A 23,050-nucleotide genomic window follows, 5' to 3' on the forward strand; every position below is an offset into this window, starting at 1 on the left:
GTGTCATAAGAAAAAATTTAAGGTAAATATGTCATAATATGCATAGTTTAGGATTCTTCGTAGCTTTTACCCTTAATTCTTTTTGGCATGAAACCCCAAAGATTATAAACTTTTCTTCGGGACACTAATATTTATAAACTTTTTTTTTGTTCTCACCAATATTCCAAACCTGGTCCTCTCGAACCTTCAAAGGCATCGTTCGAACTGTGAAACGCAAAATTCAAAAGTATTCTCTAGCATAAAGTGAAAAAGATATTTTTTCTCAATTTAGAGAAGTGACGGTGGGGAAGAAAAACCTCAAGTTGTCTTCATATGGCTACCGCCGGTAGGCTCGAATAGCAGCGACTCGTGCCTCGGATGAGTCATCAAAATTTTGGCTCTTGCGTTATTAGCCCGTGCTTCACACAATGCTTATTAACCAACTTACTGGTAACATACCCTTGGTTAATAAGGACTATGCAAACGACCATGCTTTTAAATCCTTTTGGGATAAAACACAAAAGATTATAAACTTTTCTTCAAGACACTAATATTTATAAACCTTTTTTTTTCTCACCAGTATTCCAAACTTGTGTCAATATGGTCTTGGAAAATCCGACTTGGCAACTTGTGTGGCCATTAAGGGCCTATTTGGTTCAGCATTTTGTCAAGGGACTTTGAGAAAATGTAAATATCTTTAGGCTAAAGGCCTTTTCCAAAATCCAAGTAGTGTTTGGTAAAGTGTATTTTAAAAACACATTGGAAAACAACTTTGACGTAAATGTTGTTTGGTGAAAAATGAACATTGTAAAGTATTTTTACTTTTTGAAAAAAAAGCTGCGGTCGGCTAGGAGGGCGATCGGTGGTGGCGGCGGCTATGGTGACCGGCAACGGTAGGCGGCGATCGGTGGTGGGCGACGGTCGATGAGAGATGGCAATCGGTGGTGAGCAGCGAGTGACGATCGGCGAGTAGCGGCGAGCGACGGTCGGCGAGCGGCGGCGACGGCAGGCGAGCGGCGGCGAACAACGGTGACGGGTGGCGATTGGCGGGCGGCGATCAACAATGATGGATGGCGATCTGCGGCGGTTGGCAGGGGACGGTGGCGTCAAGCGACGAGCGGCGGCCAATGGGCGGTAGTAGGTGGCTAGTGGCGGCGGGCGGCGGCGGCAACGGCGACGGGTGGCGGCAAGCCAAGGTAACAAATTTAAAAGAAAAAAAATTAGTTGCATTTCACAAAAGTCATTTAGCCCAAAGTACCTTTAGAGGGCTTTGGAGAGCATTTGATATGCAGTTACATCTTCTCAAAGTGAGCCAAAAAATCAATCAAATATCATTTATATTTAGCCAAGGGACTTTAGAGCCCAAATGTTTATTCCCAATATTGAAATCCATCGTAGCTGCGGTCTTAGTCGGCATGGCAAGGGACAATCATCGATAATCCTAGGCTTTTCCTCGTGAGACACGAAATCTCCAATTTTTTGTTTTGTCTTAACATTATCAAAACTTGTATTGGTGATCTAAATCTAAATTCTTATGACTTCTGCCTATAACGGCCGTTAAAAACCTGACATGGCAGCAATTGTGAACCGGGCCAGGCAATCAAATCTGGCTCTGGTGCGACGCGCGCTGCCATGTTGATCGAGCGCTTAGCCATGCAATGCAAGCTGGTACGTTGGAATTTTAAGGGCCATAGGAATGGAAGTCTAACAGAAAGCGTTGATGGGCGATGATTCCCAGTGATAAATCTTAGTGTTCCTTGGTGGAGTCTATATGTTTGTGGCTGGAGATTCTGGCGCTGGACACAAGTCCGGAGTCCGTGGCGATCTATAATGTTCCAAGGCAGCACTAGTTTAAGTTAGATTAGTCTAGATAGATTAGTTTCTAATAATTTTAGGTCCTGACTAACTTAATTTCTAATTGGTAAAATCAAATAGACTTAGAATCACCTAATAAATGGTTAGATTAGCTTTAACGAGCTTATGGAGGCTTCATGTCCCGAGGCTCAATAACAAGGCCATGTCTATTTTTCGTTCCCAACGAGCTGCGGGCTTTTCATTTCCGCACTTACATAATCGTTTTCAATAGCTTGAGCGTTTACATTCCGCACCATCTTTCAATAAATTGAGTGTTAATCGCTTCCCTAGAATTAGCTTAAGATCAGACTATAATCTTAGTGACAAAAATCATAAACATTTGCATGATCACTTAGTATTGGTGATACCTTTAAGGTCAGCTGATAAATGAAGATTGCATGGTCATTTAGGTAAACAACCGACTAGTTAGAGGTACCAAAAAGACGCTAATTAAACGATTAGCGTAATCAAGTCTCCGTAATTAGAATCTCTGCGTAATCGAGACGACACTCCCGCATCTCGACGCGTCTCGATTGGTTTCTAGCCGACCCACAAATGGCTAGTGGCCACTCCTAGAAATATTTAGGTTATAAAGAATTTTAAAACAAAATCCAACGTTACGTGAGGTATGAGCTTGGGAGAACTCGTGCCTAAATTGATGCGCTATTGGCCCGCCTTTTGGGGAATACCTTTATACTTATTTCCTTTTTTGGCCGCGTCGGGAAAAATAGGTTGCGATAAACAACAATCACGAAACCAAAATGATCATCCTCAAATGATGTTTGGTGAAAATAAAAGTTATAGGGAATTCTTGCTGCGCCTATATGAAGGAGGACAAGAACACCAAGCCAAATACTGGGAGGGCGTGTGGCGAGACCTCCTCTTCCACCCAACTCCATTCGTCCGCCACATGCTCATATGAGTCGTTGGGAATCAATTCGTCCAACAAGCCTCTTGTGTCAATAACATATTACTCTATAGTCCTCGCATTTTAGAGGAGACCAATATCACCTCTTCCGACAAAAAACTCATCGCATACAACGTAGTCGACTTTGTAAGATAGTGTTCATTCTCGTTGCCACCTTCCTCCTTAACCGGGTCGGGCAACAACTATTGTTGCTGAGCAACATCAATGGATTGATCCTCTCGTTCACCTGCCTGGGATTTTAGAGGAGACCGACATCACCTTTTCCTACAAAAAGCTCTTGTTCACCTACTTAGCATTTTAGAGGAGACCGACATCACCTCTTCCGACAAAAAGTTCATCGCGAACATCATAGTCGACTTTGTAAGATAGTGTTCATTCTCGTCGCCACCTTCCTCCTTAATCGAGTCGGACAGCGACTATTGCCACTTAGCAACATCAATGGGTTGATCCTCTCGTTCGTTTGCCTCGGACTGTGCCTCACCATCATCGACCGTAGCCATACAAAGCTCATGTGGGTTATGGCCATACGCATTGCCACTGTGTTTTCCCACATAGTCTTCTTCCTTATCGAGATGGGGCCGATCATGTCAGTGTACAGCTCAGATAACTTCTCACTGAAGCTACGTGCACAAGGGTACGGAATCGGCATAGCCGTGAAATAGGTGGTGAGTATAGTGCCATCGGATGCATAAGGCGATTGCCCTCAGGGATCTTCTCGCTAAGACGTGTTCTTTGGGTGGATGTGGGGCTCCCGGCAATGACGATTTTTCATGCACAGTCGTGTTTCCGTGCATGCGTCGCGCACGACCACGCGCCATCCCCATGCTGTGCATGTTCTATACACGTTTTCTAGAAAGACTTCTGGCAAAGGGCTATGAGAAGAAGAGTACGGCGACCTTGATCATTAAAATGAAAATACAAACTCCATGCCGGTTCCACTAGCCTTGCCTTTCAGGAAACATGGATAACATGTAAAAAGATGTAGACACGCGAGAGTCTCTTCTGTTTCGTGAGTGACGATGATAAACAGAGGACAATTTCAAAGAGTTAAAGACATTACTAATAACTCTTACCATGTCAGGTTCTATTCCTGGTTTTGGAATGGGCACCAACTCCGGTGAACTTAGAATCATCTGGGGTTTTTATTTTGTAAGTTTCATTTAATTATATATATATAATAAGTATGTATCAAACATGAATACAACCCTTCCTAGTTGAGAATGATATCTCAAACGCATTCAATTTCAATAAGTATTTTCTGTTAAAAGAAAAAAATGCAAGAGAACTTACTTAGGTTCAGAGTAAGCAAGATTCAAAACCGATTTGGTTCTAGGAAACCTAATAAAACTGCCGATTCAGGGTATAGAACAAGAAAGCGGACTAGTCTCCTTGTAAACCGGCTTGGTTGCCAACTCCCAGAGCTCAATTTCTTAGGAGGCGCATGGTAACACTTCTGGAAGTGAATTTCTGCTCCAGAAGTTCGATGTAACTTCTGAAACATAAATCCATTTAGTAAAAATTTATACTTCTAAAAGATATTTCTACTTCTGAACTCAATTTTCACTTCTTGGGTTATTTGTCTCCCAAATTTGAGAAGCCAAAAAAAGTTGCTTCCCAAATCAAGAAGTGCCTCTTGGAGGGGACAAAAAAAAACTCAAGAAGTACCTATTGGAGGGGAAAAAAAAACCTCAAGAAATACTTCTTGTTTTACATTCTTTTCATTATGCCCCAACCCTCTTTTCTAGCACGCTCGCCTCCGCCAACCTTTGCCGTCGCCCACGCGCCACCAACCACGCCGCAACCCCACCACCCCGTACCACCATCAGCCATCACCCATCGCTACCCATGACCACTGCCAACAGTCGACCATTGTCGGTCTTGGCTCGCCCCGCTCGTGACCCTACCCCCTGCCGCCCCTTTCGATGTTCAACCATCACGCCTCCAACCAACGCCCATCACCATCCACAACCACCGCCAATCGTTAACCATTGCCCGCCGCCAATCATGACCGCCGACCACCACCAATCACCGCCTTCCGGAGTAAAAAATAAATAATTTTTTTTTATTTTTAAAAAGTAAGGAATATTCTTTAATAATTAAAAATATTTTTAAGTAAATTTAAAAAGTTTAAAATTTGAGTAAAAAATTTTTGGCCTTCGACAATAATTTTTCATAGAAGGTTTTGTGTTAATAAAGTTTTAGAAGTAGAAATTTCTAACCATTATCAAACGAATTTCTATTATCAGAAATCAACTTATAGAGTAGAAATAGAAAAGTCAACTTATGATATTGAGCAAAAATAGAAAAATCAACTTCTGACTAAAAATTAATTTATGGAAGAGAAGTGTTACCATGCGCGTTGTTACATTCCATGGAGAAGAGAAGCATGAATTGTTTCGAGCTCTTCTCAATTTCTGTCCCGTCCGGTTGCGACAACTTTCCCTCTTGCATGAATTGGATTCTCCTTTTCATTTTTTGTCAGAAAAAAAAGGAAAACAGTATCAAACCATGGCTAGATTCAGATTATTATAAGGATTAAATAAATTTCCAATTGGAATGTTGGAGCCGGCAAGCAGGAGCTGCATTGTATCTATCTCCCGCGCCAAGTTGCGGCAACCTCGGCTATAAACCTTTGCTGTCCAAAACCCTCACAAAACCCCCCCACGAGCTTTCCTCTCAAAGTCCATTCACAAGAATCGATCTTTAATCGCAAAAGATATGATCCCGTGCACCGGTAGCATCACCCGGCGATCCCCAGCCTTGTTCCGGTTGGTGGGTCTTTCTCGCGCCCACCCTTCTCTTTTCGCCCCAGTTCATGCCAAAGCGGTCCAGAAAAGCGGGTTCTGGAGCCCTTCCTCGTGTCAAAATCCTGCCTTTCCTCTGAATTGTGGCCGCTCTGGGGTTTCTAAGGACTCGTGTCGGGTTGAAACTGGGTTCGGACAACTGGGTTTCAACCGGGCCCGGTTTTCGGCAGTTTCGGACGCGGGGTCTGGTGGAACTGGTGGTTATGGAGGTTCTGGTGATAAGAATTACGGAGGAGGAGGGGAAGGTGACAATGGCGGAGGCGGGGGGAACAGTGGAAACAACTGGTCCTTGCTTTCTTGGTGAAAATTCAATTTTTGCTGCAATTTTTTTGCCTACTGTGCCCTCTCTCATTAATTATTTGTTGGCTATAGAAATCAGAATTTCATAGCTTGTGGTGGACTGTAGTGGCTTTTAATGCATAATCTGATTGCTGAAGGGGTTTCGATGATTGGCTTTATGTGTTGGTTTAAGGATGCTGGGGCAGGGCATAGTAAGTGTTTTCATGATTGTAGTTCTAGGACTGCAGCAAGGCAACTTTTCTTTGTGTAGCGTGGGTGATCAAGGAGTGTTCAAGCAAAAGTTACATACTTCATGTTGTCTTTGATGAGTTAAGGCACTGAGAAGAGACATGACTCCTAATTTCATGGAGGCAAATCCAGAAAAAGAGGTTGTAAAAACAAAAATCACTTCAGGACGAAGGGAGAGATAGTCAACTTAGCATCTTTTTAATATATGATTTTGCTGTTATACTTGTTGCAAATGTCTATCTTGTACAATTCATTTCATCTTGAGTAGACTGACTGCAGTAAGGTCATTCAATGCAGCATACGGTTCCATTTGCTCAGGCATCTGTCTGACTGTCTGTGCTGTTTAAGTGAGCCATTCCAAAACCAGTTCTTCTGATTTAATTTTCATACTGCAGGTATCTGACCCTACTTGCAAAATATCCAGTGGTAACAAAAGCGGTGACTTCTGCATTACTAACATTCCTTGGAGATTTGATCTGCCAGGTAGACTTTGTTTAGCGGCAACCATGAGTAAAATATTATTGCCTTCCCTTCTAGGTCCTATACCAATGTTGTTATACTAGATTTTGCCATAATTTTGACATGTTTTGAAGATCCATGGCTGTAATAGTAGCTCTGATCCTATATGTTTCATGTCATTTAAACAATTTATTTGCCTTTACATCCATCGAGATATGAACGCGATAGGAAGATGCTCGAAAACTATTGATTGCATACGAAAATTCTTTACTTACCACTTGATGCATCAGTTTAGATGAACTCTCCAGGGTGATTAGACAGGTTGTGGAACTGTTTTTAGTTTATAACTTTTAGTGAAGGACTTCCATTGTGGTCAGTGTTTCTAAGCCCTCAGATTTGTATTTAGTAGGTGGTGATCTGGATATCCTTTATCTGTGTTTATTGCTGGAAAAAATGAGCACTTCAACTGCAATATGAGGTTTTGCACTCGGTCATACTAAATCTCGATCTTTTTTGAAGCAGCTTGTGATTGATCAAGCGCCGTCATTCGACCTGAAAAGAAGCTTCTTATTTACTTTTTTGGGGCTGGTGTTGGTGGGTCCAACGCTGCACTTCTGGTAATGAGGCATTGCGTTTGTCCACTTAAGCAGTTAGTCAATGCTTCCTCTGGGTATTGTCTGTCTATTTTCTGTAAAATTTTATGGCAGAAACAATGTATCTCGGGTTTCTGGTAGTTACTAATGGTTTAATCTGTATTTTTCTGCTGGGCGAACGCTGGAATATTTTGGTCTCAACTTTAATTAGTTTTTCCATTAGTTATGCTGCATGTGCTTGGATGATATATAGGAATAGCTAGTGCAATCACTTGAACCCATCTTGCTTCAACAGCAGAGCATACTTAAGATAAACTATCCTGTGCTTCTATGGAGCTCTATCCCCTGCATTTTATGACACCATTCAGTGCACCTACAGGTACTTATACTTGAGCCAGTTAGTAACTGTGCCTGGTGCATCGGGAGCTTTTTTGCGCCTTCTACTTGATCAGGTAATTCGGCAAAGTCTGATCTCTAAGATAGATGACTAGATTCTTTATGAGGTCATTGAACATTCAGCTTGATATTTTGCTAATGAATCAAGTCCAAGTGTGATCAAACTTTTGTGCAGTTCATTTTCTCTCCTCTGTTCATTGGTGTTTTCCTAGCTACGTTGGTAACACTGGAAGGGAGGCCATCAGATGTTGTTCCCAAGCTGCAACAGGTAATGCTTAAATGACATTGAGATGCTCCTCATTTTTCTTTGGTTGTAAGGATTCGGGTGTGTCAAAGGGAGAGATAAAGGTGGAAAGTGAAAAGTCTTCAGAACATCAAGGGTGAAAAAAATCTAAAGGTGCCACACTTAGTGTGACTAGGCGACATTATTGGATCCTCTCTGGTTTATGCCTAGCTATTTTTATTATGAAGTAAAAGATCAAATTACCAAGTCATTATTGGTTTGATATAGTATAACCGAATATTTGGGTGGGACACATATCTTCAAAGTCAATTTTGGTACTAACATATTGATTAACTAATAGGAAAAACCAGTATGTTGTTATCTTGTTGCAGCCTATTAAATGTATTGTTTGGTGAAACAGTTGTTTTTTCCAAGCTTTAGTTGTCGCTTCTATCGAGTATCTTAGCACTCCCCACTTGCGTGAAGCCAGACATTACAATTGTAGCACAGTATGTGGACCTGACCACATCATACAACAACCGTAGGACAAAGGTGAGTAACAGGCATAATGAAAACAAGAGGGAGTGTAAAGATCGAACCCTTGATGTCATACTATGTCGAACGACTGTTTTTCTCAAAAGCCTAAGTCGTACAAATACACACCCATAATGTGCGGCAAGATATATCTTTAAATGCCTTTGATGGAGAATTCTCGTTCATTTGGAAGTAGCAGAACAAAAGTGCTTTGACGGAGTGGAAACTTGCTTTTGGATGAAAATACATAGGTTGATTTAGTGGATGATTTGTCTTGTAATTGAGCTCCCTTCTGGTTGAAATTTTTTTCAAAATGGCTGTAATTTTGAGCTCTTTTGGTGTATGGGTTCTCCTCCCCCAACCCCTCCCCCCTCCCCTCCGCCAGGGGGGTCCCATAGTCTATCTGTCTACCTATCAATAAAGATATTTTGAATGGTGTTGATTGTGTACAATCAACTCGAAGCATTATTGCCAATAGCAAAGTGTTGCTCATTTTGGTCAGGCGCATTACCCCAACAAGCGTTCAATTTGAATTTGGAACTCATACAATATCTAGAAAGGAAACAAATGTTAGTGCTAGGCTCTTAGCAAACTTGTGTCCACACAGGTGTCGACACAGGTTTTTAATAAAATGTGTGCTATCCATTTATATGTATCATGATTCTTATGATGGTTCTTTTACTTGTAGGAATGGTTTTCTGCTGTTCTAGCAAATTGGAAGCTCTGGATACCGTTCCAGTTTCTCAATTTCCGTTTCGTCCCACAGCAATTTCAGGTTCTACCTGCCCTTGTATCTGAAACTTTTGTTAGATTTATTTATTTAGAGTCCGTCCATGTTTTCCATTAAGAACGGAATCATTCCAGATACTCGTAAGTTTGCCTGTAAAAGTATTTGCGGATAAAGAAACTAATACATTTCTGGCAGGAAAGATGAAATTTCTGTGCCAAATTATTTGAATCAGTCAGCATCTGGACTCACAAGGGAATCTGGAATTGGAATACCAAAACAGAAGCATAGTATATAATGTGCTCTATTTTATAAGTTTGTTGCTATAAATTTTTTCATGGTGGTGTTCATATATAACGAAATCTTTTAGGATATTTGGAAGTAAGGGCAAGAATTGGTGAAGGACCTGGAGTTATGATTTTATGAGGTCCTGCCCTCCACGTTCAAACTGATAAGTTCCTTTGTCTTTGCAGAGAAAAAGTAATTGCTCTTAATTGGTCTGTCATGCATATATATTAGCACTCTAAAAAAATTTCTCGAGTTCCATTTTCATGAATAGCTCTGGTAGATGATGTTTTGATAGAGTTCTTATCTATTACCTTAAGTTTGCTACTTGAATATATCTCAGATCTTATCTAATGGATATAATTTCAGGTCCTTGCCGCTAATGTTATTGCTTTGGTTTGGAATGTGATTCTATCATTCAAAGCTCATAAAGAGATTCTTCCTAAATAGGTAGTTACTTCCTCCCTGCTTGTTGCAATTTGTAGGGAGCTCTAAGTTTTGCCCATGTATCATCCGTGTTCTACTATTTTTGAGTTTTTTTAAGAAGTTTACGCTTGTGGAGGATGTCTGGCTATAGCAATGCAGCATCTAAGACTATTGTTATGCAACCAAGAACATAAGAACAACTTTAACCTTGTGAAGGCTCGCTACATAGTTGATGTTGCCATTCAAAAGTGCAATTTCTGATCAGAATGAAGAATTAAGATTATGAACAAAAGACATTCATTTCTTTTCTCTTTTTGTGGTGATGGCCATTAGTTTGATGCATAGATTACCTTATACTAACAACAGACTTTGAGTTCACAATTCGCATCCAATAGTTAGATATTCTCACAAGGAAGTCTATCAAAGCGCATGAAAGACATGCCAGTCTTCCATCATTGTTGGAGGACAGTAATCAGTCTGCAGATACCAGCTGAAATTGTGTTTCTTCACTAAATTACAAATGCACCTTTGAATGGCTGTTGCTTGTGTAAAAAAGTACTTCTCTAGATTTGGTGCCTTATTGTATGTTCACAACCGGAATGGAAGAGCAGCTTTGTGGCATTCAAGATTTTCTTCAATGTAGGTCTCCACACAAACATTAGAAGCAGACTAGTGTCTTCATGGTTTTGCACTTTCATGAGCTTCAGACCATTATCCGTGCAGATGCAACAAGGATGTTTGATTTGAAGAGCTTTTACCACAAAAGCTTTTGTAAAGTCTTGAACAGTAAATTCCTTGGAAAAAAGCATGTTCACTTATTTCTTGGATAGTTTTTATTCGAAATTTCAAGCATCTAAAGGTCTTGTGTGGGTGGTGGCTGTGATTATATCTTCCACTAGCCAGTTGTGTCGTCTTGCAACTTTGTGCATAGACCTTTTCATGAACAGCCTTCAGAGTTGATCTGTTGTAAGGAAGCTGACTAGAATCGAATGCAGAACTAGTGTCACCATAAGTTAGACTGTCCGATCATGTGATCTTGGCCCAAGGAAAGCTCTATGATCTTTTCTTTGGCCTTTTTCCATTTGTAAGAGATACTAGAAACAAGTCCTCGAAAATCAATGAGATTATCTCACAGCCTTGAGGGATAGTGTTGAAACTGCATATAAAGTGCAAAAGGCACATCGGGTGGGGAGTTTAGACTAACCCACCTAACCATGCATGTATGCAACATCACTTTGGCATACCCAAGCGATGTGCAATTTAGTCGCAACCCATACATGTCCTAAAGAATGAGATTAACTTACAGGTGTGAGGGACAAACGCAAACGGCACACAAGGTCATTAGCATATTCAATGTGTCTAGAATGCAACAACTTGCTGCCATTTATGGAATATGATTTTGTACTTGCAGGTCAATGTTCTTGAAGTCGATTTTTTCCATTGCTGATGTCGCCTCATGAAGTTTAGTGGCTGAGGAGATGGGGAAGACTGTAATTTTCTCATATTTATGTTGGGTTTGATGGGTAGATTGTGCTTTATTGTGTTCCTTCGTGGGGAGATGTAATGTCGGAATAAATGGTTCAGTTGCTTTAAGCTTTCTTCCTTGCATGGTGCATCGGTTTCTAGTTTCTATCCCAATATCTCTCTCTCTGTGTGCCATCGTTCTTTAAGGTTCCTTGAATTTTGAGTTTCTTTCATCCAAAGCAAGATGAATGCTTTAAAACCCTGCAACTAAGAAATTTAAAGGCAATCCAATAGGTACGTTTATCACGTTTCTGTAAACTTGGTGAGATGAATATGGCAGGGTTGTGTTAACGAGAACCTCTAGAGCACTAGTTAAGTTTACCAGAAAAGGAAAATAAATATTTTTTTCAAGACATTTCAAAAATCGGAGAACTACAAAATTCGAGATGATTAATTAGTTTAAATCGATAGTTTTGCATTTTCGGAGAGCGCGTTTAATAAAACTCAACGAGCGTTTTTAAATACGCTGTTCAACATTTTCCGGGTGAACCTCGTCCTGAAATGGGGATGGAGATGAGACAGGATTAACGAGTGGGGTACGACGTGGTTGCTGATCCATGAAGAGTTGCTCTTAAGAAATCGGAGATTATGAAAAGGAAAAGGACAAAAAGGAGGAACCTTTTTTACCGGTTTCAGTTGGGCTGTTCGTATGCATCGAGGACAAATGGCTGGTTGATCGCTCTCCGCTTCACTCTTCAGTGTCTTCGAAAAGCCCTGCAAAACCACCCGTCACAGACACACAATCATGAGAATGCTGCAACTGCGAGCACTCGTCTTCAACCTCCGTGGCGCACGGCTTCCATCGAGCCACCCCACGACGCCATTCGGCCCGTTCAACTCCTTCATGCAGAGGAGATGGCGAAAACCACTCGTCACCGCCCAGACTCGCTTAGAAGGCCGAACCAGAGACCCCAAGCTCGACAAGCTCGCGACCCACCTCGCGACCCTCAAGACCGTCATCAGTCTCCTCGCCCTTATGTCCGCCCGCAGGAGAGGCCCCTACGTCTCGCTCCAGCTCATGTCTCGCTGGAGGGGCCTCGTCGGACTCAACGTCGCCGTCAGGGCCTTCGTCCGCAAGCACCCCCACGTGTTCGAGGTATTTACTCACCCGCTCCACAGGAACTTATGTTGCAGAATTAGGCGTCGAATGAAGGAACTGGTTAAGGAAGAGGAGGGTGTTGTTAAACGTATGGAATTAGAGTCCGTGAAGAGAGTGAAGAAGCTGTTGATGATGTCGGTTAATGGGAGAGTTCACGTGCACGCATTGAGGTTGATTAGGAGGGAATTGGGTCTACCGGAGGAGTTCCGAGAGTCGATCCTTGTCAAGTACTCGCAGGATTTCAGGCTTATTGATTTGGAGGTTGTGGAATTGGTGGAGAGGGATGAGGATTTGGGTGTCGCTGAGATTGAGAAGTGGAGAGAGAAGGAGTATACAGAGAAATGGTTGAGTGAGTTCGAAACTAGGTTCGCCTTTCCAATTAATTTCCCTACTGGTTTCAAGATCGAGGGAGGATTTAGACAGAAGATGAAGAATTGGCAGAGGCTTCCATATGTGAGGCCATATGAGAGGAAAGAAATCGTAAAAGTGCGCACTTTTGGTGGTGTAGAGCGATTTGAGAAGCGGGCAGTTGCAATTATTCATGAATTGTTGAGCTTAACTGTGGAGAAGATGGTGGAGGTGGAAAGATTAGTTCATTTCAGGAACGACTTTGGTATGGAAGTTAACATGCGTGAGTTACTCCTGAAGCACCCGGGAATTTTCTATATATCTACTAAAGGAAGCTCTCAGACTGTCTTTCTCAGAGAAGCCTATAGCAAAGGGTGTTTGCTCGAGCCAAATCCCATCTATGCTGTTCGCAGGAAAATGCTGGAGCTCCTTCTGTTAAGACGCTGGAACACTAAGGTATTATCAGTTATTGAGGAGGACAATTTGGTTTATACTGTAGATGAAGGGCATAAAAGAGAGGGAGATTGGGTAGTTTCCATATTAGATGGTTTGGAAGGTCACGGATTTGAGAGATGATCTGATTGCCAATGTTTACCTCAAAAGATGATATTTCTGGAGATGAAATTGAAGTGGACAGCTTGATGCATGTGGTGGAATGATGAAGTTGCAGTCCATGGTTCAGACACATGCTTTCAATAGAGATGAGTTGCTTAATAATTTCGTTTCACTGGATGTTAAGATGATTGGGATTTACTCAGATAAAGTTGAAATACGGGCTGAAGTAGTCATTCCATGGTGAGTGCATTCTTCTAGAATAACATTTGCTTAAGTATCTCGTAATTAAGATGCATCTCTGACATGCTTTGAAATCTTGCCACTCCTAAGTGCTTTTTCATGGAAAATTACTAGTTCCACGATAAAACCTGTGCATCTTGCCCTGCCATTTCGCGAATTCCACTTTGAAGTTTTTAGTGTGTAATCTCTCCAGTAGATGTTTTCAGTTTACATATTAAATCCTCCCATCCTGATAAGATCTCAATGCAATGGTCTTTGATGCATGCTCGCTTTCTGTATATGAGCAGCTCAATCTGTGCTCCCATAGGCAGTAACAGCTTAGTTGGGTTTTGTTTGGTGGTGGTTTTTTTTATACATTTTTTATCCTTTCCTAGACACTGATTTTCTTTTCTTTAAATTGTTCAGTTTGCTGTGATTTTATTTTGTTGCAAATGTGTATTCCATCTTTCCTAGTGAATTTACACTATCTATTCGTTGATTGAGAAACGAGTTAAAATTATTTAATCCTGCTTCTCTGACACAGCTTCTCAAAGGACGATCTTGTCATGGAAAAGCTTGTGTTTTGTTCTGGAGGGGATACATGTGCTTACCGATTAGTTAAGTTACATAATATCAACCAGAAAACCCAACTTGCATTTCTTTATTCCTCGTTCTACTGAAACGTGAAGTTTCTTCTGGAAATGTATACACATCTCATTCTGAAATTGAAAAATTGGTTTACAATGATCTCCTTCTATTCTTAGGAATACGAAGTGACTAACGCAAGTAACTGGAAATAGATAATATGTAGTTCATATGTTGGATAACTAGATCAGGTCTATTCAGTTTAGTCTGCTGAAGAATTTGAGCTGTAGTGTGCAGAGAAAGTTGCATGTGATGCAAGAAATAGCTACTGCTCTCTAATTAGAACAACATGCTTAGCCTTTGTGTGCTTTCCTACCTTTATTCAAAATGGTAGTTGGAGCTTTTCTTTAAAATGGTAGTTGGAGCTTCAATTCAGGGATCCCATTTACTGGTAATTTGCAATTGCTGTGACTCGTATTTCATCGAGTTATGAGGGTGCAGCACAGCAGTTTTTGTATTTGACTTTCGCTTGTGTTATATTATCATTAGGAGTACTTAGTTATCCAATGAGGAAGCATGTAGTTCAAGATTATTTCTTTCTCAAAATTACGTGATTTCTATAATGATCATAGCTATCACTTCGATGTTCACTATCCTACGTCTACTTACTGCAGATATGAGTCTCCTGACAAAGTAAACTTGTCCTAATGAGAAGTCAGGATGTCTGCTTTCGCACATGTATTGGAGATTTGTTTCGCCCGGTGAACTGTATATGATTGCATTCATTGGCAAGAGTTGTTAGGCAAGTAATCTTGTCAAGACTGTTGGCTTATGAGAATTGGAATAGAGGATTTACCTCAGTATCATGGAATTTATGCATTTTCAAGGGAAAATTTCAAAAAAGAGCCCCAAGCCCCTTTATTTTCTCAAATAAAAGCCTAAAGTTGACTTTATTTCAAATAAGAGACTGAAGTGCCCTCATTATCTTAAATAAGGGCCTAAAGTGGGCATTGTTTTAAATAAGGGACCTGAAGTGGCCATACCGGTTTCAAAAAAGGGCCCGACTCACCATTGATTAGGGCCATTTTAGTCATTTTCTTTTTTTTGTTTTTCCAAAAATTAAAATTAAAAAAAATGTAAGATAGAAAGAAAAACAGGCGGCCGCCCCAACGCTAGTGGGGTGGCGGCAATGGCCGTTGGGGTTGCCGGGGCCTCGATGAGGGCCGGCGACCCCAACCCGAGGCTAGGGCCACTCCGGTCGGTGGGGTCACCAGCCATGGCCGTAGCCCCATCGGCGGTGGGGCGGCGGCCACAAGCAGGAGGGCAGCCCCCTCCCACCTGCATCTCCTTTTTTTTTTTTTTTACTTTTACATTTTTATTTTTAATTTAGTTTAACTAAAAATTAGGTTAAAATTTTATTTTGACGAAATTTTTGGCCGGCCAGCAAGGCCAAACCCTTATTTAGAACGGTTATGGCTATTTCAAGCCTTTATTTGAGACAAAGAACGCACATTAGGCACTTATTTTAAATAATGACCACTTCAAGCCTTTATTTAAGAAAATGAGATGACTTGGGGCCCATATTCGAAATCTTCCCCATTTTCAATGATATTCAAATGGGTAACTTGTTTATTGTCAGCCTTGGAGCATTGTGAAATTACAGATAGATTTTAAGGAGGGACAAATCTTTTCAAAATGATGCTTGTAAGGATATGTAGCACCCAATGGAAATGAATAAAAAGAATTGGTTGATGATTTTCTTTTTATTCATGTCCGCTTGAACCCGTGATGATGCCCTCGTTTTTTTCCTTTGAAGCGCATGACAAGGCTTTACAAGTGTCTTATCTTTTGGGTAATGGAAAATCCTTATGGTTTCCTGATAGAAGACAAATGGTGAGTTGTTGCAAGAGTTTTCTTGGCGTATTTGGAAAGGTGAGCAATCATATAACGTTTGAACATTAGCAGGTCTTTTAACTGCTGGTAGAGGACATTATTGTCCCTTGTTTACCCACTCTTTGAAAACCAAACTAGACCGGCTGGTTCAGCTAGGTACAGGAGCCTGGTCTAGTCCTGTTCTACTATGAAATCACCCAGACATCTACATCGAACCAGTCAAAACAGGATGTTGGTCAAACTGTTGAACACTGGGAACTGGTTCTGGATCTGGGAGATGTACAAATTGAGAATATGGGTACAGGTCAAGGGGTTGTACCCCTGACCTGTTTGACACTGCACAAATGTTCAGCCAACTGAGTTCTGTGCCTTTGTTCATTTACCAAGATTAAATAGTTATTTAAGCACTGCCTTTGTGGGGGAGAGAATGTAAAATTGCCAGAGAGGCGATTTGAACTCATGACCACAAGCTTCATGTCAAACACCCCTACCATCCTCGACTGGGGATCAGTCGGCTTTGAGCATAATATTTAGTATTGAGTTATCTTAATAAGCCAGATGGATCATTCTGTTAAACTGGCATGCCAAGGACTCATTTAGTTTAGTCTTCATTGTGGTTTAAGAAACATTGCTATTAACTTAAAAGCAGTGTGTTACACCAGCGTGGAAAGGTGATTCAGTTTTGCTGTATATTTGCTGAATGGGTTACATAGCTTGGGGCGCTAAAGCAGAAAAGATGTGTTCAATTAAGATGTCTCAAGCGTCTGCCTTTGTTTGGTCTGTGGTGTAAGATTTCTTTCTATCCATTTGGTAGTGTTCTAAGCTTCAAGCTATGGAATTCATGCATTTCGATTTCTGATGTTGCCAACCCGACAACTTTTTGTGTTCCTAATTTTCACTTCACGTCGGTCCATTTTCAGTATTGTCTGATGTTCTTTTGAGTGGAAAAGGTGACATTACTATCTCTGCTCCGGGGTATGCTGAGGTTGAGCTTCTAGCATGTAGGAATACAAAGACCGGCAACCTTCAGGAAAAATGCTGCTTTATCTACGTGCCTTTGCCTTTTGGCGTGGTATCGAGTCACGAGAAGAACTGTTATTACCAGTTATTTTTTTTGTTCTACCACTTGCTCAGTGAACTTGGTTACTGCGGCAATGAACTTTGAGAAAATGTTTATGCAGGTTCTTTTCATCAAACTTGTACTGTTCTCTTCTCACACGCCGGCCTCGACTCATCTTGGTGAATCTCACAAGTTGGTGAGCACTCGAGTCTTGCAAGGAAGAGCGAAGGCGGCGGAGGGGTTCCCATCCGTCCTGTGCAGCTAGTAACGGCATCGCTAATCTGCTCGGCTTTATCTGCTGCATCACTATTGGAAAATGTCCGTGGTGGACAAGAACAAACGCTGCCAAGCACTGGTATACGTGGGCCGAAACATGAAGTTGCCGGAAATGCAGTGAACCCGACTCCAATTGGGAATGCCTTTACTACGGTGCTGGAAGAGAAGGTCCAGATACACGCCGTCGAATCTCGCGACTTTTTCCCCATCGGCCTGTGCAAACGAGGGACGCCAGCCGGACGAACTCTTTTGTATCGTGTGGATTTAGGCTCTGTGTCTGAAAGATTGTAATTGACTAAATAGTCTTCTTAAGTTCATGAAATCCCACAAACTTCTATAGAATCTATCTTTGCAAAGCCCAAAAATGAAACCAAGAGTCAAACTCCAGGAGTGATGACCGATGACGACATGCGATCGCGAGCATGAGGTCACGTGTCGGCCCAGGGGAATCACGAAACGACGCGGTGGGTGGCAACATTTAAAAGGACAAGAGGGAGGGAGCCTCCCCTCTTTAAATGCCCAGTCCGACGTGGACGGGCCCAAAAGGTCAAACGCCACGTCGTCACCCGACGACTTTGACCCCAACTATTCTCTTGTCGCGTATCTAGTCTAGGTCAACAACCTCTCTCCCCCGCTACCAGTTACCACCCCCCTCCCCCTCATTATCACTTCACAACTCCCCACCAAAAAGAATCCCACGTAATCGGTGACGTCACCCGGACCCCAGCGTGGGACCCAAGCCCTCCCGGTCAGCCGCTGTCGGATCCGGGCCGTGGGATCTCGCGGGTGGGGGCGGTGGGGCGACGATCCGACGGCGGAGGAGGGAGTCAAGAGGCGGGAATCATGCGGGGGAGGAGGAGCGCGCAAGTCAAAGAGGAGGAAAAGGACAAAGACTGACTGGTACGATCAGAAGTAATGCCTCCTCCTCCTCCTCCTCCTTTGCCCATCGTCTTTGACCTTTTTTTCCTTTTTTCCTCAGTTGTGGTCCTCTGAATCGTCGCTAACTTTTGCTCTCGACGTTGAATTGTGTCCGAATGGGAATCAGTGGCAAGCAGATGATGCACGAGGATACATTTGTCTGCTTCTTATCGGGGCTCGCAAAAATTCGGAAGCGTCCGGATCGAGAACTCGAACGCGGTGTTTATCCAGGGTGGATGGACCCAGGTCGAGTCGAAATCAGGCGGACCATGGCTGGGGTGGACTGTGTCGACCTATTTAATCGATGTTATCCTATTCAAGAAGATTTCCAACCATATCCAAACCCGTTTCACATTCGCCGGAATGACCCCTTTTTTTTTCTAATGATTTCGCTTGAACTCATTAAGTTTGTTAAATTGAGTTGATAGCAACGGCATATGCATCAATTTTAGTATTAACAGAGTCTTAAAAATGCCATCTTTCCGTATAATCAAGTGATCAATCCAATTACCGGGGAGAAGATGGCCATATACGTTCCTAACTTGACACCAACAATCATGTAAATTTCTCGCCAAATTTCAAAATGCCGATCTACCTCTCAATGGTCGGTGAGAGAGTGAACGGTTGATATCCCCAGCAAGTCCGCTCTTGTAAAGTTAAAAATCCTCATATCATCGCGACCGGGTGCTCCGATTTTTCTTTCTATTGCCAATTGGGAAAATTAATCCACACATAAGTCCAAGTTGCACGCGACAATTTACCAATGTCATTTTCGATTTGGCCCACTCAAAGATGCGCGGCGAATAATCATTTTAGAATGTTTTCCCAACAAATGTGCATCGCTAGATATTGTTCCTGACTACAAAATTTTCTTTTATATACTTATCTTGATTCCTCCTCCTCCTCCTTCTTTTGCCAAAGTTCCTAACAACTAACTCTTGCATCAATGAGCAGAAAATTTCTAGTTGGTCCACTTCTACAACCGGGGTGGGGCTGACTAGGGAGTCCCACGCCTGGAAAAACATTATCATTATATCACAAAATCAATCATTTTTTCCGCATTTGTTCTATCCAAACATTAAGAATAAGTACACTGTAACACATTTCGAGCCTAGCCTTTCCGGTGTGAACCGCGAAATTCAAAGTTCGCCCGCAAGATAACCATAAGAGGTGTCCCGGCCGGTCCGATACGATCCGAACCGGGTTTTCAGATTTTCAATCTTTTCATTTGCACCCTCAATATGCTAGCCGTCGAATGAAATGCCTTTCCCTCCGGCTCCCACCAACCATTCAATTCAAAGCTAGCAACAAACATTTTCCCATACATATACATATATATATATATATATATATATATATATGGACGTAGCTTTCGTTGCTGACGTCATAGCACCAGTCATCTTTGTCCAAAACAAATCTCTCCCGTAAACGAAAAATTTGTTCTTTTTTCCGGAACGGTGCGATTTGGACAGCCATGCAATGTGATTGTCCGAAACGGCGACCTCGTCTGTCCTGATTCTCCCACGCAATCCTTTGCCTTGTTCCACAAGGCTGGGTTCAGCCACCAAATTAATTACTTAACTAATTGCAAAAATTCAACCCCACCTCAGTTACGAAATATTTAACTTTGACAGTTGTCATTTCTGATATAACATATATAATTTCATCAACGTTAACATAAAACTCACTCCTCGCGTAAAAAAATAAATAAATAAACATATCTTTCACCGATCAATATCGAACTAACGATAACCGCGTAAGCGTCGTTACCGTCATAAACTAATGTCACCTTTCTTTCGGTCTACTTAAATGAAGTTATAGACACACAATTAGAACGATCAATTCGGCCGCGCAAGGGAAAATTCTTCTTCTTTTTTCAATTAATTACAAGCATGGAGGGAGAGGGAGAGGGAGTTTCTTGCAAAGCTGAATTAGCATAATTGTCATTAATTAAAGAAAGGTCGCGCTCGATTGCGACGCCACCACCTCGCGCCAATGTCGCAAGGCGTTTGTGTGATTGATTCAACAAAAGTCTTGTCAACTCGTGCGATGCGTCATATAGCTAAATTGATCGACCCACCTTGGTATTTATTCCTTAAAGTAAAGAATATGATACAAATTAACTTAGTTGTAACCATGGTCTTTACGTGCTCTCCTACTGATTTTCAATTGGACCCATTATCCCGATCCTCCTCTGATTATCAATTTTAAAATAAAAAAGGTAATTAAGATATATTATCAAGACCTAAGTCAATTATATCTTAGCCTAAGCTAATCGCCCACCTAACGCAATTTGCGCACGGAATATTATTATCTCGTGCAACTTTTTGACTTGAGTAAATTAGATTAATGAAGTTCTATGAGATGATTTAGAGAGAAATATCGGAAAAGTCCTAAATTTGTTGCACTTATACCAATTCGGTCATAAATCTTTCAAATTATCCAATTTTGTTGTAAACATTTTCGACGATTTACTACTTTAGTCCCAACTTTTTAATTGTGCTAATTTAGACATAAACATTTTGACAATTTGCCAATTTAGTCCTAAACATTTCGAAGATTTATAAGTTTATTCTTTCTAACCAATTTTAGCTAGAAAACGCTAATGTGACAGTCGAGTTGGCCCTGACCATCATATGTTGCATGATTGCTGCCGACTCGGTCAATTTTTTTTAATATTTTCTTTTCTTTTTTTCTTTTTTTCTTTTCCAACGGTTGGCCAGCGAGGTCATTGGCTGATCCTCGCCAATAATAAGCTGGTCCGGGCAAGGGCCAGCAACTTTTCCCAAACCAGTTGGAAGAAAAAGAGGAAAAGAAAAAAGAAAAGTAGAATAAAAAAACAAAATAAGAGAGAAAAAAAAGGAAAAACTAGTATTACAACACCAATCATATCATGTATGACGATCGGTGCTGGCTAAACCGTCACATTAGCATTTTCGGATCAAAATTGGTCGGGATGACCAAATTAACACAATTGAAAAGCTTAGAACTAAATTGAAAAATCGTTAAAAGGTTTAAGATTAAATTGGCAAAATTCAAAGGTTTAGTATTGAATTAATATAGGTGCGATGAGTTTAAGACCTTTTTTTCTATAATTTCGCTGATGATTTAGTTGTTTAAATCTTGCGGTGCTTAATTAATTTAAGAACAAACCTTTAGGATCGATCTTGAGATGATCCGAAAGAAATAACGAATTCAAACCGTTCTCGCATCCGCAACCCGACCCGAGGTTCTTGCTCTAAACTCTTAGGTTTCTCTCGACCGATTCACCTAAATATCAATATGCAAGGGTTAAAAAAAAGGGTGAAAAAAGATAATTATCATCTTCACCAAACGAGCGTTCGCTTAATGACAATTTAAGACGCATCAATCTCTAATTAAACGTGATTTTTTCAGCTTTTTTTTTTTTTCAAAAACCTGTCCAATCCGTCGCGAGGGTTGATGGGTACGTCCGTGCTTGCATGTGATCGAGTTATCTAAGAGGCCAAGCTATTTCCAAGTATGACAAAAAAAATCCCACTGCTGCGTAATCGATAGTCTAAAACACTAAATTCCAAGTTCCACGAATATTATTGTACAAAGATTGGGATTGCCTTTTTTAATCTAATGATGCATGTGCCTTAAACCTTATTTCATACGATGGGAGAATATGGCAAGAAGCCTCACAAATCGGGACACTTCTTGTCACCATCTATCCAGTCATTTCGCCCTTTGTCCAGTCATTTCGCCAAGGAGCCTATCGCATCAAGTTTCTTAGATTCGTCGCTCGGGGCGATCATCAATTTTGATGTCCGGACGAATTAGTCTCGCTCATTTTATAAGCAAATAGTGTACAAGCATGGGAAGCAAGGCTTCCTCGAGTTTTAAGGAATGGTTGGACATGGTTGTGATATTCGGATTTTCTCTATCGGCTATACGAATTCAAGAGAGACAGCACGCGAGGTTATTTAATGGGGGATCCCCTCGTAGCATTTGCCAATCTTCTTCTTCTTCTTCTTCTCTCTTTAATTGTGCGCGCGTTTAATGACCCATGTGTGATATTAAACCGCCGGCTTTTGAGGATCGAACCCCTGATCCACATAACAAAGGGAATTCAATCAAAGACGAGAAGAGAACTTTCATAAAAGAAGTTTTGTGCCACGCGACGAACTGAAGTCATGCCTAGCATTCGAAGTTGTTTCATGGGGTCACCTACGAGCTTACGAGTCGGGTCGGGTCGGGTCTCTTCGTACGAACTGCGACTCCGATTGTTCCCACGCCCACGCCGACGCCTACGCACCTAACTGTACGACTTCTAGATCCTCCCCTGTCCACGTTTTTATTCCTTCCTATGCAAAGCCAACATCCGCTTGCATCCTCCCCCTCCCCAAACTTTGACAAATCTCATTGCGAAGACAACCACTTTACAACCAGCAGAGAAACCTAATCCTCCGATGACCTAGTAAAAATCCCAGATTGAGCCAGGTCACAGGGAGCTTCGCGGGTTCTTCGCCCGCCCCGAGCCGGGTTTCAGCTCGGGCCGAGTTCGGTCCGACGTGCCGCTGGGGAAAGGCACCGGTTACTAAATCGAAAGGCAAGGGTAGGGTAAGATCCCGAGTGTTGAAGTTCTCTCGTGTGAAATTTCAGAATTTCGTGTCCAGAACAAGTAAATGAGGCGAACGAGTAAATAAAGCGGCGAATTTGAAGGAATGAAGAGTACTATAATATACCATAACTATTAACAGATCCGACCCGACCCGACCCAATCCGATCATGCCCCCATGTCCCCCCCTCCCTCCATCCCTCCCCTCCCCTCCTCACTGCAACAAATTACAAGAATCATCCATATGCAGCATCG

The 23,050-nt window shown here is 41.7% G+C and overlaps 2 protein-coding genes and 1 long non-coding RNA gene across 7 annotated transcripts; all 3 read left to right on the forward strand.

Annotated features, from left to right (window-relative positions):
• Positions 1–3,079: 3,079 nt before the first annotated feature.
• Positions 3,080–14,945, forward strand: LOC115737697. The gene is made up of 3 exons (XR_004015051.2): positions 3,080–3,093; positions 5,244–5,259; positions 14,779–14,945. It is a non-coding gene; the product is annotated as an uncharacterized LOC115737697 (long non-coding RNA).
• LOC115737694 (protein sym-1) lies at positions 5,185–11,352 on the forward strand. Of its 3 annotated transcripts, none has more exons than XR_004015050.2 (8): positions 5,185–5,865; positions 6,489–6,576; positions 7,075–7,169; positions 7,525–7,597; positions 7,717–7,809; positions 8,987–9,073; positions 9,680–9,844; positions 9,904–10,023. XR_004015050.2 is itself a non-coding variant. In XM_030669977.2 (8 exons), the coding sequence occupies exons 1-7, from the start codon at positions 5,480–5,482 to the stop codon at positions 9,758–9,760; spliced, it is 903 nt and encodes a 300-aa protein (XP_030525837.2). In that variant the 5' UTR covers positions 5,186–5,479; the 3' UTR covers positions 9,855–10,023. The 3 variants fall into 3 exon arrangements, 2 of the variants coding, with proteins under 2 accessions (XP_030525837.2, XP_030525836.2); XM_030669977.2 differs by having other exon boundaries at positions 5,186–5,865; positions 9,680–9,760; positions 9,855–10,023; XM_030669976.2 differs by lacking the exon at positions 9,904–10,023 and adding an exon at positions 11,148–11,352 and having other exon boundaries at positions 5,189–5,865; positions 9,680–9,760.
• Positions 11,672–17,025, forward strand: LOC115737693 (protein ROOT PRIMORDIUM DEFECTIVE 1). 3 transcript variants are annotated; one of them, XM_030669970.2, is made up of 2 exons: positions 11,672–13,502; positions 16,032–17,025. In XM_030669970.2, the coding sequence occupies exon 1, from the start codon at positions 12,006–12,008 to the stop codon at positions 13,281–13,283; it is 1,278 nt and encodes a 425-aa protein (XP_030525830.2). In that variant the 5' UTR covers positions 11,672–12,005; the 3' UTR covers positions 13,284–13,502; positions 16,032–17,025. The 3 variants fall into 3 exon arrangements, with proteins under 3 accessions (XP_030525830.2, XP_030525834.2, XP_048138354.1); XM_030669974.2 differs by lacking the exon at positions 16,032–17,025 and adding an exon at positions 14,026–14,775; XM_048282397.1 differs by lacking the exon at positions 16,032–17,025 and adding an exon at positions 14,741–14,775 and having other exon boundaries at positions 11,912–13,502.
• Positions 17,026–23,050: the final 6,025 nt, after the last annotated feature.

The sequence above is a fragment of the Rhodamnia argentea genome, chromosome 7 (assembly GCF_020921035.1).
Source record: "Rhodamnia argentea isolate NSW1041297 chromosome 7, ASM2092103v1, whole genome shotgun sequence".
NCBI classification, from domain to species: domain Eukaryota; kingdom Viridiplantae; phylum Streptophyta; class Magnoliopsida; order Myrtales; family Myrtaceae; genus Rhodamnia; species Rhodamnia argentea.